Raw genomic sequence first — 18,756 nt, forward strand, 5'->3', positions numbered from 1 at the left:
CGGTGTTCATGTGTCTGCCCTGCCCTTGTCTCTTCCTCCCCGCCTCTGCACACCTGTTCCTTATGTGTCTAATTGTTATTAATATTTAGTTGAGCCGTGTTGCCTTTATTAGCACGGAATCCTTGTTGTCATTTGCCTTCCTTTGTTGTCGTTTGTCTTCCTTTGTCATCTTGTCTCTAGTCTGTGTTCGTGTTTCGTGTTTTTTATTTAATAAATCCAGTTTATTTTTACGCTATCCTGCATTTGGGTCTGTTTTTATCCCCACATTGCTGACAGAAGGATTCCGCCACTTTAAGACCAAGCAGGATAGCGTCAGCCTGGACCGGCTCTGTGGGAATTTTTTTTTCTTTCTTTTTTTTTCCCGGATTATGTTTTTCCCCTGGACTGTTGGGTTTTTTTGTTCGGTCCACAGTTGTTCCGGTGAGGGACGCCGCCCCGCTTTCAGTTTCCTCGGGGGAAGCCACCTCACTTCCTACCTGTGGACGGTGTCACAGCCCGGTTTTGTTTTCTTTCTCAGTGTCCTGTGACATCGCCCCACACCTGTCCGCAGGGGGTGTTGCAGGCCCAAATTCTGTCCCAAGGATATTTTTTGTTTATTTTTTGCTCCGTGGCGGAGGATTTTTTTTCCCGCCCTCCCCCCTTTTCTGTTTTTCAAGACTTGGGTCTGGCCACGGTGTGTCGGGGGTTGTGCTCAGCCCTTCAGCTCGGCTGTGGACATCGCTCGGCCCTTCAGCTCGGCTCTGGACGTCGCTCGACTGTGGACGTTGCTCGGCCCTCTCTGGCTGTGCCGCCCTGTGCCTTGCTCCCCCCACCTGCCTCGCCTTGTGCCTTGCTACCCCCACCTGCCTCACCGTGTGCCTTGCTCCCCCCTCCTGGATCTCGCCGGGATCGTGGTCCCCTCAGATACGGGATTGGCGCATCGGGAGCCGCGCCTTGAGGGGGGTACTGTCAGGATCCAGCCCGGACTTTGGCTACGTGCTTTTGTTTATGTTTGGTGTTCACGTGTCTGTCCCGCCCTTGTCTCTTCCTCCCCTCCTCTGTAAACCTGTTCCTCATGTGTCTAATTGTTATTAGTATTTGGTCGAGCTGTGTTGCCTTTAGCAGCACGTAATCCTTGTTGTCATTTGTCTTCCTTTGTCATGTTGACTCTTGTCTGTGTTCCTGTTTCGTGTTTTTTATTTAATAAACCCTGTTTATTTTTACGCTATCCTGCATTTGAGTCTGTTTTATCCCCACGTTGCTGACACATGTGTTAGCTTAGTGAGAGAATATGAATGGAAAGGATTTCATTTCTCAACTTCTCTTGATTTTGATTTCATCTGTATTACTGACAGTACTGAATCTAACCTAGAGAACACACACTGAAAACTAGAAACATGTAATCAGTCAGATTTACGAATATTTTGAGCAAAGACATGATTTTGTTCTTTATAATAAACTGAAAACTTAATTTAAACCTGTTTCTAAAGACTAGATTGAAAGATGTAGAGCAAACATGCTAAATTTTCCACAGAATTCATGTAAACCAGTGTAATGTAGTTCGCTGATACAGGTACTAGCTAGATCTGGTAAAAGTGTCATCATGGTTACACTGGTGAGAAACTAGGCTAGTTAGTGTCCAGCATTCTGACCAGCTTTTTTCTGTGAACATAAAGTATTTTAGCAGATCTGATGATTATAAAATGGTCTACATAATACTTTATGCCCAGTTTTACTTTTGTTGTTCAGCTCATCTTTTGGTTTTTTTTCTGACCACATTCTCACACTTCAGCTCACACTAAAGCAGGAACGAATATCATCTGGTGCTTTAAAGCCAGGAAAACAGAAGAAAAGTTTCTCTCAAAGAGGAACATTTTGGAGAGAGGCCGACATTACACACACCACACACACCAGCCATAGATGATTATTATTCAATGTGCTCAAGTAAGTTGTATAAAGTTGTGTCAGATGAAAATGGCCGCTCAGAACGTCAACTGTAAAAAAAAAAAAAAAATTTAATGAGTTAAAGTGAATAGTTACTGTGAGTTTCCTCTTTAGAGCAACATACAGACTTGTTCTCTTGTTAAATCTATAACAGACTCTGAGGTCAACATACCTGTCAGCATATCGCTAACAAAAATCAAATCAATGTCCCCCCCACTCTGTAATCTATATCCATAGAATATCCATAGAATACATAATACGGCACCCCATATCAGTGCAGTAGAAAAAGAAAGAATGCACGTATTGGTTAATTAAACATCAATATTGCTCGAGTAGAAACAAGGGCTGTGATTAGACATGTATAAAATGTCAGTGGTGTTAGTGAGAGAATATGAAGAGATTCATAAATCTCCTTGTTTTAAGTTTTAAGTAACATGCAGTCAGTAAGATTAAAGAAAAAACCTTTCTCAACAAAATGTTTTTGTGTTTCTTAGTTTAATCTTAAACATGTTTCTAATGTGAATGTATTCATTTCTTAGCTCTGTCTTTGATATGTTTTGTACACATAAGCCTTCGGGCATGAGGAAGTGTTGTGTTTTAATTTTTTAATTAAAATGAGATGAATAACTGGATCATGTCTCTCAGTTGGAACAGCTCTGGCCATCCTGATCTCGGTGACTGCGGTGGCCTTCCTGCTGATCATCTGCATGTGTATCTGCCTGTGGAAGTGTGTTCTACGCAGTAATGGTAAGCCTGTGTGTGTTTGTGTGTGTGATTCCATTAGCAGCCTTATACTTGTGCACTATTAATCTCTTAACACAGTGAGATTAAGAATGGCATGAGGAAGTCCGCTCCACAGGGTCAACATCCTGTCGGATTTTTGGATCATTTCCTAAACCAGTAGCCCTCAGTTTTGAGTCCTCGGTTGTGGGACTGAGTATGTATAGTATAATGAGTTTGAATGGACCCCTGGTGTGTTCTAACCCTGACTCAAAAGAGAGAAACAGGAAGTGTTTCCTGTACTCACTCTACAGAAGGTCAGCACTTAAGCTAAAACGCTCACTGTGAGTATTTTATGTGTTTAAATGTCTTTCGTGAAGTGAAGCCACAACCTTCATGTGAAATTCTTTGTTAAATAAAGAGAGAAGAGACCCAAGAGACTGAAGTTCAGATACTGTACATCAGATGCATCTACGTACAGATTCCAGGTGAGAGCCACTGAAGCCAAAACGTAGACGCATCCAAAAAGCCCTAATTAAATATTACTATCTCATCATTTACACAAGTTTTTTTTGTACACACTCACACACACCACACACACATGTAGGGTCTCAGTAAGCACAGCCTGATGGTTCTTGTTTCCTGTATGGCTCTGTAATAGACTGCCCTTTAGTGCTCCGGGGAGATTTCAGTGACTCCTCACAGCTGGACTCATGTAGTCATGTCTTATTGACAGTCACTCAGAGCTTCTCTCTAAGTGTGAAATAAATGTGTGGCAGCTAGAAAAGTAGAAGTATATTTTTAACAGACTTCTGACACAGGAAGACTCTTTACACAAGTTATGTCATTCAGCTTTATGGTCAGATCTTCATCAGTGAACATCTGAAGACTTCAGCAGGAAGGAATTAGTGTTAAGTCTTTAATGATCTCAGAAATGACTCTGACCTGTTAGTTCCTCAGGAGCTCTTGGTTCCACAACTCCATTAGACTATAAACTGTAGAAATTACATTATTTAAAGTGACATTATTTCCTCTCAAGGTTTCTTCCTCATATCATCTCAGGGAGTTTTTCCTCATCACCATCACCACAGGCTTGATCATTATGGAGAGATGTTAGAGATAAATAGTAATTTAATTTGAAACTTTTATTTTTTTTTATTATGTTTAAATTCTGGTAGAAAAACATATTTAATTTTCTATCAGGTCAGAGGAGTTTCTCTGTACTGTGACAAGCTCTGTCTTTAAAGTAGAAGCCGCTGAGAGACTGGTCATTTATCGCTGCTCTAACGTAGTTATGAACAGGAGATTTCACAGACATTCCATGAATCAAACATTTGGTGCATTAATCAGCGTCAGGGTGTGAACAGTAACTTCGCCCCATCTCACTTCCCTGCTGTTCAGTATTTTACTACAGAATCATGAGTGTTTTTTTCTTGAACTATCTTTACTTTAAGCAGCATATTTCCATAAATTAGGAAACTGAACTCCACCAAGACCTCTTTAGGGAAGTGAGTGAGCTCATATCCTGTAACCATTATTTTATTTTTAATACAAACTTAATGACCTCTAATGCCCATTGTGTTTAAGTGTGTGTGTGTGTGAGAGAGAGAGAGAATCCGTTTTGGTTCTGGTCTTTTCTGAAACCTTAAGCATAAGCTGAGGGTATTTTATTTTAACGCTTCCACATTTAACATTAGAGCCTCCTCTCATGTTTCTTTTTATTAATAGCCTCCTCTCATGTTTCTCATGTATTTTTCATATTAACCTTAAATAAGCTTTTAAAAGTCCTTGAGAACAGAAAACAGCTTTGATTGAACTATTACATTACTGTACAAATGTAAAGATAATGAATTGAAACCTTTATGTGTTCAAAATTGTAAAGACGAGGAAACAGTAAGGAAGGAAAGCCAAAGTATTTGTCAGATATTGCAGGAATGTGCGAGAAACAAATTATCAGGATGTGGGATTTTTAATTCCTATCACTCAGCTCAAGTTTATAGACACACCATGTATACAGAGTGCAGTTTCAGACACATCCATAAACACCAGGGTCTGTATTCATAATGATCTCAGAGAGCTCCAAATTCAGCTTAAAAATCTCTAACTGTGAATCTTATCTTAAGAGTGATTCAGGAGAGGAGTTTAGAGTTAGAGAGGAGGGGGTGGAAGACTGTGATTGGTTGTACAATGATATAAAAATAGGAGAGCTTTAAAATCTGGTCTATTATAAACCTTCACTTTGTCTCTATGTTAAGATATTTGAGACTTTATCGTGTAGATATTACGTTCGTGACCGATCATATTAGAGATGTTCTAACATCTGTATATAATAAATGTATCCATCCATCCATCCATCTTCTACCGCTTATCCGGGGCCGGGTCGCGGGGGCAGCAGTCTGAGCAGGGACACCCAGACTTCCCTCTCCCCAGACACTCCCTCCAGCTCCTCCGGGGGAATACCGAGGCGTTCCCAGGCCAGCCGAGAGACATAGTCCCTCCAGCGTGTCCTAGGTCTTCCCCGAGGCCTCCTCCCGGTTGGACATGCCCGGAACACCTCCCCAGGGAGGCGTCCAAGAGGCATCCGGAACAGATGCCCGAGCCACCTCAGCTGACTCCTCTCGATGTGGAGGAGCAGTGGCTCTACTTTGAGTTCCTCCCGAGTGACCGAGCTCCTCACCCTATCTCTAAGGGAGCGCCTAGCCACCCTGCGGAGGAAACTCATTTCGGCCGCCTGTATCTGGGATCTTGTCCTTTCGGTCATGACCCAAAGCTCATGACCATAGGTGAGGGTAGGAACGTAGATCGACTGGTAAATAGAGAGCTTTGCCTTGTGGCTCAGCTCTTTCTTCACCACAACAGACCGGTATATCGACCTCATCACTGCAGAAGATACACCGATCCGCCTGTCGATCTCCCGCTCCATCCTTCCCTCACTCATGAACAAGACCCCAAGATACTTAAACTCCTCCACTTGAGGCATTGGCTTTCCACCAACCTGAAGGGGGTAAGCCACCCTTTTCCGGCTGAGAACCATGGCCTCGGACTTGGAGGTGCTGATTCTCATCCCTGCCGCTTCACACTCGGCTGCAAACCGTCCCAGTGCACACTGAAGGTAGTGATTTGAAGAAGCCAACAGGACAACATCATCTGCAAAAAACAGAGACGAAATCACGTGGTCCCCAAACCGGACTCCCTCCAGCCCCCGACTGCACCTAGAAATCCTGTCCATAAAAATAATGAACAGGACCGGTGACAAAGGGCAGCCCTGCCGGAGTCCAACATGCACCGGGAACAAGTCTGACTTACTGCCGGCAATGCGAACCAAAGTCCTGCTCCGGTCATATAGGGACCGGACAGCCCTTAGCAGAGGGCCCCGGACCCCATACTCCCAGAGCACCCCCCACAGATCACCATGAGGGACACAGTCAAATGCCTTCTCCAGATCCACAAAGCACATGTGGACTGGTTGGGCAAACTCCCATGAACCCTCCAGCAACCTGGTGGGGTATAGAGATGGTCCAGTGTTCCACGACCGGGACGAAACCCGCATTGTTCCTCCTGAATCCGAGGTTCGACTATCGGCCGGATTCTCCTCTCCAGTACCCTGGCATAGACTTTTCCGGGGAGGCTGAGGAGTGTGATCCCCCTGTAGTTGGAACACACCCTCCGGTCCCCCTTCTTAAACAGAGGGACCACAACCCCAGTCTGCCAGTCCAGAGGCACTGTCCCCAGCCGCCATGCGATGTTGCAGAGGCGTGTCAAAAAAGACAGCCCCACAACATCCAGAGACTTGAGGTACTCAGGGCGGATCTCATCCACCCCCGGTGCCTTGCCACTGAGGAGCTTCTCAACCACCTCATTGACCTCAGCTTGGGGGATCGACAAGTCCTCAACTGAGCCGTCTGCCTCTGCTTCCTCAGTGGAAGGCATGTCGGTGGGGTATTTTTCAATAACATGCATAATAAATGTAATGTAATGTAAACATCTCCGACACAGAGCAGAATTGTCATAGAGACAAATTATATAATTTCTGATGCTGTGGCATTTTGTATATGTGTGTGTGTGTACAGTGTCACTTGAAAGTTTGTGAACCATTTAGAAATGTCTATATTTCTGCATATATTTGACCCAAAATATCAAAAGATTTTCACACAAGTTTTTATTCTGGAAAATGTTCCAATATTATATATGCAAAAGTATGTAAACCTCTAGTTCAGTCAGGACCACTTTGTCAAAAGAAGGTTTATTAAGCGATATGCATACAGTTAGTGTTGGCGGTATGGTTCTGTTGTGGGCAAATTTTCCCGCGCGCCTTCCGTGCGCATGCATGGAGGGAGCGGGGAGAGCGGCGGCTGGAGAATCAAAGAGACCCCCCAGTGCAACAGGATCAGAACCATGGCATGAATGTTATTGAAAAGTTCACTTGCAGTTTGAAAAAGAAATAGATTGGTGAATAGAATAGGGGAGAGAGGGAGGAGAGGGGAAGGGAAGGGAGAAGAAGAAGGGAAAGAGACGCGAATACATGAAGGTGACATAATGGACCGGACGACGGGTTCTGGCTGGGAGGAGTCGGGGCTGGAGGAGGGATTAGAAATGCAGCAGCAGCAGTGCGCGAGAGCGTCTTGAGAGAAGGGAATTTAAAGGGTCAGAAATTTTTTTTTTTTTGCAGCCGATTAGGGATTGGGGGAAGCGTCGCCCGGGCAGGCGGACTATGCAAAAGCGCGTGTTTGCGACTGGCAGGTGGGGTCGAGCATACGGTCATGAAGAGAGGGGGGGGGTGAATTCGCTTGTGCAGCGCAATTAATGATCAGGGGAAGCGTCACCCTGGGCTGGGCTGATGTGCATATTTGCAACAAGCATGCTGCTTTTGAGGACGAGTGTGCTGTACATTCGCCGGATATTGAGGTGACGGGTAGGGGAAGCGTGCGCCCTGAAGGGACTCGGGTGCTCTTGTGCTGATATTACATACTTGTCCGGAGCTGTGCTGCGATCGGGGGAAGCATCACAACAAGCATGTTGCTGTGGTCGGGTAGGCTGAGTGCGGATCTTAGGGGGTAAGCTAAATACTCCCCTGCAACTGCAGCAACAGCAGTTGAATATCCACTAGCTGTAGTGGAAGCGGCTGGGGAAGCGTGCGCCCAGAGACTCGGCTGCATGAGAGGTTGATATTCAGGCATACGGGGTGAAATGCAAAGAACTAGGCAGGAATGGAGGAAGAAGGAGAAGAAGGGAGAGAGAGAGGGGGAGAGAGAGAGAGAGAGAGAGAGAAAGAGAGAGAAGGCACATCAGGATGACATATTGTGATCAGATGGAGTCCATGACTTTTTGCGCATCTAACGTGTCCTAGATTCCCAGACGCACGTAGCGTTTGAATGCTGCAGAAGACCATCGGCCCAGACGTTTTAATGTGGGGATTGTAGTGACCGAGGCTGTCGTTGTAGCTGCTCCGATGCGGAAGGAGTGAGATGTGTAGAGCTCTGGAGAGAGGCCGGTTCGTCGGGGCGTGCGTGAGGGCGAAAACCCAGATACCGGGACATGGAATAGAAAGGGCAAAAATCAGTATTAGTGCAAGCAATAATTACTGAAATGCTTTTAGAATCTCGGTCAGATTTTGAGTGCTTTAGAAAAATAGAAAAGTAATGTTCGTCAAGGGTGATATCAGACACTGTGAGGTCATAGGAGGCATCGAAATTATTGGTGCGTGTGGTGAATTCACCGACCCTGAGGAACCCATTGAAAGCGCAGAGAAAGACAGCTTCCAAGAGTGAATCCACCCTGCCTCAGTTTAGTGACCAGTTTTTTAACTAGTGCTAGAGTGAGAGGGAGTCGTTTGTCTTTGCCTTTTGGTGTTTCTTTTCTGATGCCATCGAGGAGCAGGCGGATGGATGGATGCCCCAGCAGACTGCAGACGGATGGGTCCAGGCATCTGAGGTGGAATTGGATGCCTGAAACTTGACTTTTAATGGAGGATGGTTGCATTTTTTTTGCTAAGAAACAACGCATGATAAAAGCGCTCACGATTGCGACGTTAACTGGCAAGACAGGGACTGTAAAATAAGCGCTGAAGCTAGAGAAGCGAGTCCACGCTGGAGTTGTACATTTTTAATGTGGATTTAGCTATACTTGATCTCATGTACTGTGAAGCTGCAGAAAGGTAAGACTGCAAAGTAGAGCTCAGTCAAGGACAGTCAGGCTGAATGCTGGGCAAGGCAGGCTCAAAGGAGAGGCATCTGGGCACAGTGTTTTGAACTCCTGAAATTTGAAACGAGACAGGCAGTCAGCTATAGTATTATCGAGGCCAGGTATGTGAGCTGCATGCAGCGTGAAGCTACTAGTAATGCATGTCACCGTAAGGCGCCTTAGAAACTTATTGATGAAGGGGACTGAGGAGCGCCCTTTGTTAATGATGTGGACGGTTGCTTCATTATCGCAATAGACGAGGATTTGTTTCCTGCACCACTGGCTACCCCAAAGGATGCACGCCACGACGATGGTGTATAATTCTAACAAAGCTGTGGACAGGACGTTAGGGGGGAGAGCTGACAATTCTTTTGGCCAAGTGCTGGTGAACCATTGGTTATTAAAAAACCCTCCAAATCCTCTCCAGGGAGTGGCGTCGGTAAAGAACTTGAGCGCAACGGAAGTTTCTACCGCGTCATTGTGAAAGAAAGAAATTCCGTTACATCCTTCACATAAGAGGGACCAGAAATGCAGTTCGGATTTGCAGCCTGCATCCAGCTTAATAGAATCGTGCAGATACTCAACTGTTTTAGAGATATCGAGGAGTCTAGAAATGAAAGAGCGACCTTGCGGGATGATCCGCATAGCGAAATTTAAATGTCCTAAAAAAGATAGCAGTTCTTTTTTTTGTAATACCGTCCCGTAGCAAGATGTCTTTTAAGGCTTTCCTAATGCGATCGAGTTTATCGGCGGGCAGCAAAGCTTGCATGAGGTTGCTGTCTAAATTAATCCCGAGGAATTCTAATATGTTTGATGGACCCACAGTTTTTTTTATCTGAGAGGGGGATACCTAGCTTTTTGAAAGTTTCTTTTATGATGTTAATGCATCACTCTGGTTGAGAGTTTGGGTAGTCTACGACGAGAAAATCGTCCAATAGGTGAAGGATGAATGGCAGCTTGCAATTATTTAAGAGAATCCAGCAGAGCGCTTCTGATAAACTATCAAAGACGCGAGGGCTGCTGCGGCAGCCGAATGTGAGTCTGACGGTGAAGTACATTTTGAGGTGCCATTGAACTCCGAACAGGCCATTGGGACGGATGGAGCGGCATAATTTTAAAAGCGTCTACGACGTCGGCTTTGCCCAGCCATGCACCTTTGCCGGCTATTTTGATGAATTGTATAGCGTTGTTGACCGAAGCGTAGAACAGGGAAAAGTTAGCTAGAGGGATCAAGCTGTTAATACTAGGAACATGAAGGTTGTTATGAGGAGCTGATGAGTCTATGATTAGATGTTTTTTCTCTGAATACTTCCTTGTCGCTACGCCTAGAGGGTTAATCCTAAAGACTGGAAATGGGGAATTGTCGAAGGGGCCGATCATGTATCCTTTATCTACCTCTCTAGCCAGAAGACTATCGACTACTTCGGGTTCTTTGAGGGCGGACTGAAGATTGTTTCAGATGTAAGAATGAAGGGGGAGCGTAGTCAAACTGGCCGTAAAACCGTGAACGAGTCTGGTAGTCAAAAAACGTATAAAACAGCGATTAGGATGCTTCATCAAAGCTTTGTTAAGTTCGGGAACGTTGACAGGCGTTGGCTTTCTTTTCTCTTTTTGGAGGGAGCACGCATCCTCCTGGGACATACGGACTTTGGATGCCCGTCTCCGCAATAGCTGCAAGCGTGGATAAATTTACAATTGGGAAACCTGCACACATTTTCATTGAAATTATAACACATGGGAGTATGAATCATGGGTTTGACCTTTTCTTCATCGTTGGCTTTAAGTAAGCGCTCTGCCGAGGTAGTAGGTTTAGCGGATCTCGGGCATAGAGAAGGGGTGTGCGTGAAAGCGCCGCATAGGGAGGAAGACAGCACGCAATGACCGGTAAAGTGTCTACTGATGAGAGCTAGGTCCACTGCCGACCAGTCCAGTCTTTGGTTGAACCTATGGATGAACGTGGCTGACTTGGCTGAGAAAGATTTGTGGTATTCGTAAAAAAGGTTCCCGCCGTAGGTCATAGCGAGGTCTGAAAGGGCAACAGGTGCTGGGAGGGCCGTTGCTAGGGTCCCGCGCGGAAGGAGGTTGAGACCCGTGTTTGCTGGTGTAGAAGAAGCCGGAGCATCAGGGACCAGAGGAGTGGGATTTAACGACGCAGAGGCCACGTTGGGGATGGACGAGGGTTGGTTTTCCAGGGCTTGGATCCTGGAGTCTAGATTAGAGATGGACAGAAGAATGTTCTGGAGGGCTGACATCATGGAATCGTCTTGGATTGGTGAGGTGAGGTCGGGACGATCGGTTCTTTTCTTTGTGGCTTGCGGGTTGTTAGCATGTGAGCAGTGTTTCCTTTTTGCAGTGGCCTTTTTCGGGCCGGAAGGAGGAGTGGATTGAGTCGGGGTCAGTTCGGGGATGTTTTCCAGGAAAAAATGGAAAAGTTGGTTGTGGTTAATTCCGAGCGGCGCCTGAATATTTCGGCCGTACAAGGTTGCAAGGATTTTCTCGATGGGCCATTCAGTAATCGGAGGATATGTTTGAATGGCCAGCCGTGTGCTTCTGTGAACCGTAGGGCCCTGGGAATGTTCTGCGAGGCGTGGATCTTCGTCAGAGCTTGGATCAGACATGGTGAGTAGTGAGAGCGATGCTAGTAGTAGTAGTACGAGCATGCGAGTTGGGAGCGGCGTTGCTGATTAGAAATGCAGCAGCAGTGGTGCGCGAGAGCGGCTTGAGAAAAGGGAATTTAAAGGGTCAGAAATTACGGAAGTCATAGCGGATTGGGCGCGCCGGAAAGGGCTGATTAGCAGCTGATGCACTTGACTCCGAGGCCTGCCTGAACTAACGCAAAGCATAATATCTGTGGATACTAAGATCTTCTCAAAATGTCTTGCTGTTATTGTTGTTGTTTTTGTTGGTGTTGTTGGAAAAGTAATGTTTCTGAATCTGAACAGTTTTGTTCATTTAGCCAGATTAAAGTCCACCTTTTTAATAAAATCTAATATCAAAATAAAGCCCAGCTCACATCACAGTACATAAAAAAACAGTTTTATAGAAGCTATGTGCTGTATTACCATCTATTGTTCTGATTTACTTAATTTTTTTATTTTTAAAAATGATATTCCATCTAGATTAGTGGAAAATGCCTTATGTTTAAAAAAATAAAGTTCATTAACTCTGTTTTTTTTCTCACTAATTTAATTTTTATATTCGTACAGTACAGCATGTAAACTAACAGTAATTAAACTCACCACTTTCCTAAGAGATTCCTCTCGTCACAGTTTCCATCAGATTTGCCATAAATACGTCACCTCTTATCAGAAGAGTGTGATGAAGGACCTGCCTAGGAAGCCACCTCATGATTCAGACACATTGTCATTGACTTCCCTGTTCCTGATACAGAGAACGGCATTTTCCATTTTTCCTCTGATAACAACAATCCTGAATCTCCTGCAAAAAAAGGATTTTTTTTAAATTATTATTCTTTGTAGTGCTTTCATGACTGTTTTCATGTGTTTCATACTAGTCTTTGTTCACACACACACACACACACACACACACATACACACACATAGCATGACGAAATCAGGACCTTGAATATGTTTTCCATTCCTGTTCATATCAAACACTCAGATATGAGTTGTACTGTTCCATGCGCTGAACTGGTGAGGAGGAGGAGGAGTGGCGGTGGTGGTGATGATGATGATGATGATGAAGTGCTAGCTCACTGGTCGTGAGTGTGAATCACAGGTCCACTAGGCTTCTACTGCTGGGCCCCTGAGCAAGGCCCTTAACCCTCAATAGCTAATCTGTATAAATGAGATAAAATGTAAATCTCTCTGGATAAGAGCGTCGGCCAAATGCTGTAAATGCAATGATGATGATGATGATGATGATGCAGGAAACTGAGTGAATGGTGTATATATACAGGCAAAGCTCATTGATCTCCTAGATATCGAGTGGTATAACTGAAATGTGCTGTATGTAGTGTTAATTTCACCTATTTTTAATGTAGTCTTAGTCTTAGTCTTGTGCCAAATGTCCTTGTTAGTTTTAGTCATATTTAGTCATTCACATATCTTTTTTGTTAGTCAAGTTTTAGTCAACTAAAAGTCTCGTCATTTTAGTCTAGTTTTAGTCAAAAGAAAACTCAAGGTATCTTAGTCAAGTTTTAGTTGACTAAAAGTCTTTTAATTTTAGTCTAGTTTTAGCCAAAAAATTGTAGTCTTTTTTAAAATAACACATTATTACTGAGATTATTACTGACAAACATTTCAGTAAAAAAATTGTTTCACTTATCTCAAACATTGGTTAAATGTCATAATTACTTGACAAAATACACTTGTTGAATGATTTTTGTTAAATGCAAATGTTAAACGTGTCTGGTTTTCAATTTCTGATTTACTGTAGGAGACACATTCACAAATGATTAACCTGTTCTGAGGAGTATTTTATTTTAACCAACACAATTCAAAAGCTGGGGCCCAACAGACTCCGACTGACAACTTAAGTCACAAAGGTTTTTAAAACTGTTTTGGTTGCCTTGTGTGTCATGTTTCTGTTCAAATCAGAAATAAAATAAATATACTCAGAAAAACTGAAAAGAATAGGCCTACTTTACTGTGGGCCTAAAATACAACCTATTTATTTATTTATTTAAGATATATATATAATTCACTGTATGTATGTATGTATGTATGTATGTATGTACTGTATGTATGTACGTATGTATGTGTATTTATCCCCAATGAGCAAGTCTGAGGTGACTCAGGAGCAGTGGCAAGGAAAAACTCCCTTAAATTGGTAAGGAAGAAACCTTGAGAGGAACCAGACTCAAAGGGGAAAGCATTCTCATATGGGTGACACTAGATGGTGTGATTACAAATATACAGTCAGATGTACAAATGTTGTATTGGTGTAGGGATCACATGGAGTTCAGATCTCCTCTTAGTATCACAGAGTCCAACTGGAGCTGGTAGATCTGTAGATGTCTCAGGATTCTCACAGAGTCTGCCTCATCTCAGTGGAGGTTCGAGATCTTCATCGCACGGAAGACGATCGGAGCTGGTACAATGTCTGGATGTTTTGGGATGGGTAGAAAGAGAGAAGCAGTGGACAGGGATTAATATATCTGCTGTTCATAAAAATGTGCAAGTCTAATTTAACAGTGCACAAGATGCCGGGATGTGTTATGTGTATGCCTGACTAAAGAGATGAGTTTTTAATCTGCTTTTGAACTGGGAAAGTGTGTCTGAGCCCTGAACACTATCAGGAAGACTATTCCAGAGTTTGGGAGCTAAATAAGAAAACGCTCTACCACCTTTAGTGGACTTAGATATTCTGGGAACTACCAGAAGTCCTGAGTTTTGTGATGTCAGAGGATTGTAACGTGCAACCTCAGGATTATTTTTTTTTTTTTGAGCGGCGTGTGGACGAATTCTTTCTTGAGCAACAGCGCGAAGCCGCGAACTCGTTCTGAATATTTTAAAGGCGTAACAGCTGATGAAAAAGCAGAGACAATTGTAGACGAAAATGAAGAGAGATTTTATCTTAGTTTTTATTTTATACAAAACATTTTCGCCTCGTCTTTTTTCGTCAACAATCATGCATGTTAATTTAGTCTTATTCAGCGTTTTTGGACAGTGGTGCAGTCTTGTCATCGTCTCGTCTTAGTCATGAAAAAAAGATTGTTGACGAACATATTTCGTCTTGTCTTGTCTAACGAAATTAACACTAGCTGTGTATGTATATGTGTGGTTGTGGTGTGATGGTGCTCTACAATAAAAAGCAACACTGCACATTTTTAAACTTCCTTCAACCACTTCTGAAGTTTTTTATATGATACTGTAATGCTTTATTATTTATAAAAAGCTGCACAAACACCTGCATGAGCTCTGATCCAGAATAAACATAGAGTTCTAAACATTTATAAAGATCTGTTAGAACAAACATCGTGACAACTGAGTTTATAAAGCCTTAACTAACGAAGCCTTGTGTTTTACAGATGAAATTTTAAAACCTGTTTGTTTTTACAGAATAAAGCACCTCAGAACCACTAAAGGAGAAAGATGATGGGTTTCAGCTCTAAATCAGGATATGGATCATTAATCCTGATGGTGGACTGGACAGACACAGGCCTGCGCTCACCTGGAGGGGCATGACCACAGGGGTGAAGCCGGGTGGGCAGCAGTGCCATCCCTAAATCACACATCTGACAGGTTAATTACTCACATAAATTATCAACCTCGCAGTTATAAAGTTTTCATATCCATATTGTGAAGTTTCCCATGTGATGTTTCCATTTAATTTCAGCTGTTTTAAAACTTGTGCTGGTTTTTCCACCATGCACTGAGGAACATCACGTTACACTAACAAATCTGTCTTTCCACATTTTTTGTATAATTTCCACATCATACTGTTACTTTGGAAATAACTCTGATCTCCACCGCTGGTTAAAAAAAAAAGTTGCCAGGTGAAACCCATTACTGATCATAACGGACTGCATTGGGGAATAAAAATATTTCAGTTTATAATAAATTCCAACCTGCTTTATGCTAATGCTAGCTAATATTCAGTAAAACTAATTCTACACAATTTTTATCTAATAAGCGAAATTGCAATACAAACATTTTAAGAACAAATGTCTCTCAAGACATGAACACACATGCAATCAAACTTTGTTTGATTTTATTTGATCAGGGCTGAAGACAGAACCAAAACAAGGTGTGTTTGTGTGGGCGGAGCTAAAACGGGGCAGCTCATTGATTGGTCAAGCACAACGATGACTCATCATCATGATAACATCTGTGTAGTGTAGTGAACATCTGCTGAAACATTTCTGAAGGCTTTAATAGAAAACAAGACAATTGTGTCTTAAGATTCAGGTTTATTTATTTACACTCCTCTCTAATAAAATCCACCTTTTTAAAGTAATATATTGTTTATTATGTAATATAAAAGCAGATCCCTGCTCACTACATACAGTAGCACATAACGGTGTAGTCTATTATTCTGTTTTGTTTTTAATCCATTCAACTTTTTGGAAAATGCTTAATGTGTCCTAAATATAACAGAAATAGACCATGCAGGCTGACAAAGTAAGTGGTAATGTTGTCTTCTTTGTCAAATAAAATTTGATGCAATATAAAAAACGTCAGCAGTGGAGCATTGAAATAAATCTAAAAGTATTAGAAGGTCTATTTTATCACCATTGTACGGCTGCATGTTTACAGTTAGTTGTATTCATTATAATTATTGTTTTAATTTAACAAAAGTTTTTACACACAACGTCTAGCAGCACGTCCAGTAGAATAGCACTTGATCCAGCATAGTGTGTTTATATTACATTGATTTGGAGTCATGCGTATTGAAGCTACTATTTATATTACTACTTATATATTAAATCGGGGTCATGAAATCGGAAGGTGTGGAGGATGTAATAACTTTATCAAACTTATTTACTTAAATAAAATTTACTCCACAAAAATAAGCCATGTCTCTTATATAGACACATCTCCTTCAATGTCTTATTGTTAGATAGACTCCACCCACATCCGTTTGACCCTCGGGTAACTCCTAAACAGCGACGTCTGAAGTTTAAATTCTTATTAGAGTTAAGGGCCTTGCTCAGGGGCCCTGCAGTAGCAGCTTGATGGTCCTGGGATTTGAACTCACAACTTTCTGATCACTCAACAATTTAATGATGAACCTTTTTTTAGTACTGAAAAAAAAAAACATAAAATATATATATTTAATATCACACATTTTTATCACCTCAAACGTTACACAAATCCTTCATTAAAATCTAATACTTTTATATCATGTGTATGTATTTGTAGGTACTTTATTTAAAAAGAGTTACAGAATATTCTTAACGTTTTTCTGCGTTTTATTTTGATCTCGTCATCAGAGTTCATCTGAAGCTCTAGATGAAGATGTGATTATTCCAAATTTCTGCGACAGACATTTTCAAATTAAGCTGCTTTTAATTTGTAGATACACCAAGACTAAATGTTTGATGGATATGGAGTGGAAATATTTAATAAGATAATTAATTGTCTGATTTCTGATGGAATGAAAGATGATGGTTACTGTATGTTTTACTACATCAAATATTAAAGTTACATATTCAGTCTACTGTGTGTTTTATTCAATGTAATATATATTTTTTATAATCTTGGAGCACAATCTTGGAAATAACATCAGTGTTGAAAATTATGGGTTGTGGGGCAATAAGGGCAAAAGGATGAGGGTGTGGCTGAGGATGAGGGAAAATTATCACTAAATAATTTAAGCATAAAATATATTTCTCACTCCGTCCAGGGTGTATCCTGCCTTGATGCCCGATGACGCCTGAGATAGGCACAGGCTCCCCGTGACCCGAGGTAGTTCGGATAAGCGGTAGAAAATGAATGAGAGAGTGAGTGAGAATATATTTCTCCAACTATGTGAAAAAGATGATGCTTTCAGCCACCCCTACAATGGAACATACCATTTCTAAGTATACTTTCTCAGCTCGTTACATATCTTTACTGTCAAAATAAATTAAAGTATTTTCAAAGTCAATAAATAAATACATGGGGCAAAAAAAGAAGTAAATTAGAGGAACTTAGACAGTATAAAAATGTAAAGATTTAAACTGAAATTACAATTTCCCCTACAACGGACTGTACCATAAAATAATCTAGGTTGGACTGTACCATTAGGTGAAGATAAATATAGTTTTCTTATAACAGCACATCCCCAAGTGTGTTATTCTTCGTAAACCCCAGCAATTTTCCAAAACTACAAAGACTATGGAATATGGAAACGAGCTCTCTGTTCTCTCGATTGTTATGGCATCTATAAACAGTCCTCTCCTCACCAGATTATCTTTATTGCGCTTTCTTAAAATCATAAAGATGCAAAATATCAGCTTGTCATGTTATAAAACCGTCCTCTCATCTGTCCTGAAGATGTTGAATACCCAGAAGTTACAGCTTTACCCCGGTCTATTCAAGCACTGAAACTGGAGACTCCTTCCATAACTAACATACGGTTGAACGAACAGGATTCAGACGTAAAGTAAGGACCAATGAGAGAAGGGTTTAATGGACACATCATACAGTCAGGGGTTAATTACAAATCAAATCAAAACACAAATATTAAAAAATACAGAATACAATCTGGAGATGAGTCAAATGATCTGAGCAAAGAAGTGTCCTATAAACTAATCCTGAAACTTTTAACAACTGTATGCGCGAATATCTTTTATCCTCTAGCCTTTTTTCAAGTCTTTCACTTTCCCATCTAGATCGGTGAGATTAATAATACACTTCCTGCATAACCCTCATATCACTTTCATGGACTTTGTTCTGGAAGGAATACACAGTGATGTGTATAACAGTGAGCTTTAGACTGACACAGTGATTTAACACTTTGTTTTTTTAAATACAAAATAATTTACAGAAACAAAATACTACATTATACCTGGAATATAGCAGGATGCAACACAAATGTGGGGGGCGGGGGGTGGGGGGTACATCTGCACATCTGACTAATTCTCCCTCTATGTTCAAGTTACACAACCCATGATATACTCTTTTCTACAGATTTTCTATAATGTATACAAGATGGAATTACATCAGTCTCAGTGAAACGGCTTCAATTAAAATGGAAACAAAAATGACAACCATTCACCTCAACAGTGAAATCGCTACTGAAGAGAAACAAACATGACATACAGTGTAATCAACCATTTTCATGAGATTCATAACATTCACGCTAACCTAAAAGTCCATGTGCTTTACATAGCAATGGAGCAGGAGAATGTTCAGACAGGAAGCAGCAGTTCCAAACAGGAGTGAGGGTTCCCTCTGCTGATCTGGAGTGGTACAGTCCGTGTTAGACGTTAAAGCGTGAAATTCTTTTTATCTATAAAAACACTGTCTATTTCTCAGAACTGAT

The 18,756-nt window shown here is 41.9% G+C and overlaps 1 protein-coding gene across 3 annotated transcripts in view; it reads left to right on the top strand.

Moving 5' to 3' along the window:
* The window catches only part of zgc:113337 (uncharacterized protein LOC503741 homolog), a 33,298-nt gene extending 16,441 nt beyond the window's left edge, over positions 1-16,857 (top strand). For 2 of the 3 annotated variants that reach the window (XM_060877061.1, XM_060877063.1), the window contains 2 exons: positions 2,569-2,670; positions 3,065-3,131. In XM_060877061.1, the coding sequence (XP_060733044.1) occupies positions 2,569-2,670; positions 3,065-3,087 (125 nt within the window). In that variant the 3' untranslated portion in view covers positions 3,088-3,131. Of the gene's footprint in view, positions 1-2,568; positions 2,671-3,064; positions 3,132-14,846 lie in introns of those variants that run through there. The other variant, XM_060877062.1, reaches the window with a different exon arrangement.
* Positions 16,858-18,756: the final 1,899 nt, after the last annotated feature.

Source organism: Tachysurus vachellii, chromosome 8 (assembly GCF_030014155.1).
Source record: "Tachysurus vachellii isolate PV-2020 chromosome 8, HZAU_Pvac_v1, whole genome shotgun sequence".
Lineage (NCBI taxonomy): Eukaryota > Metazoa > Chordata > Actinopteri > Siluriformes > Bagridae > Tachysurus > Tachysurus vachellii.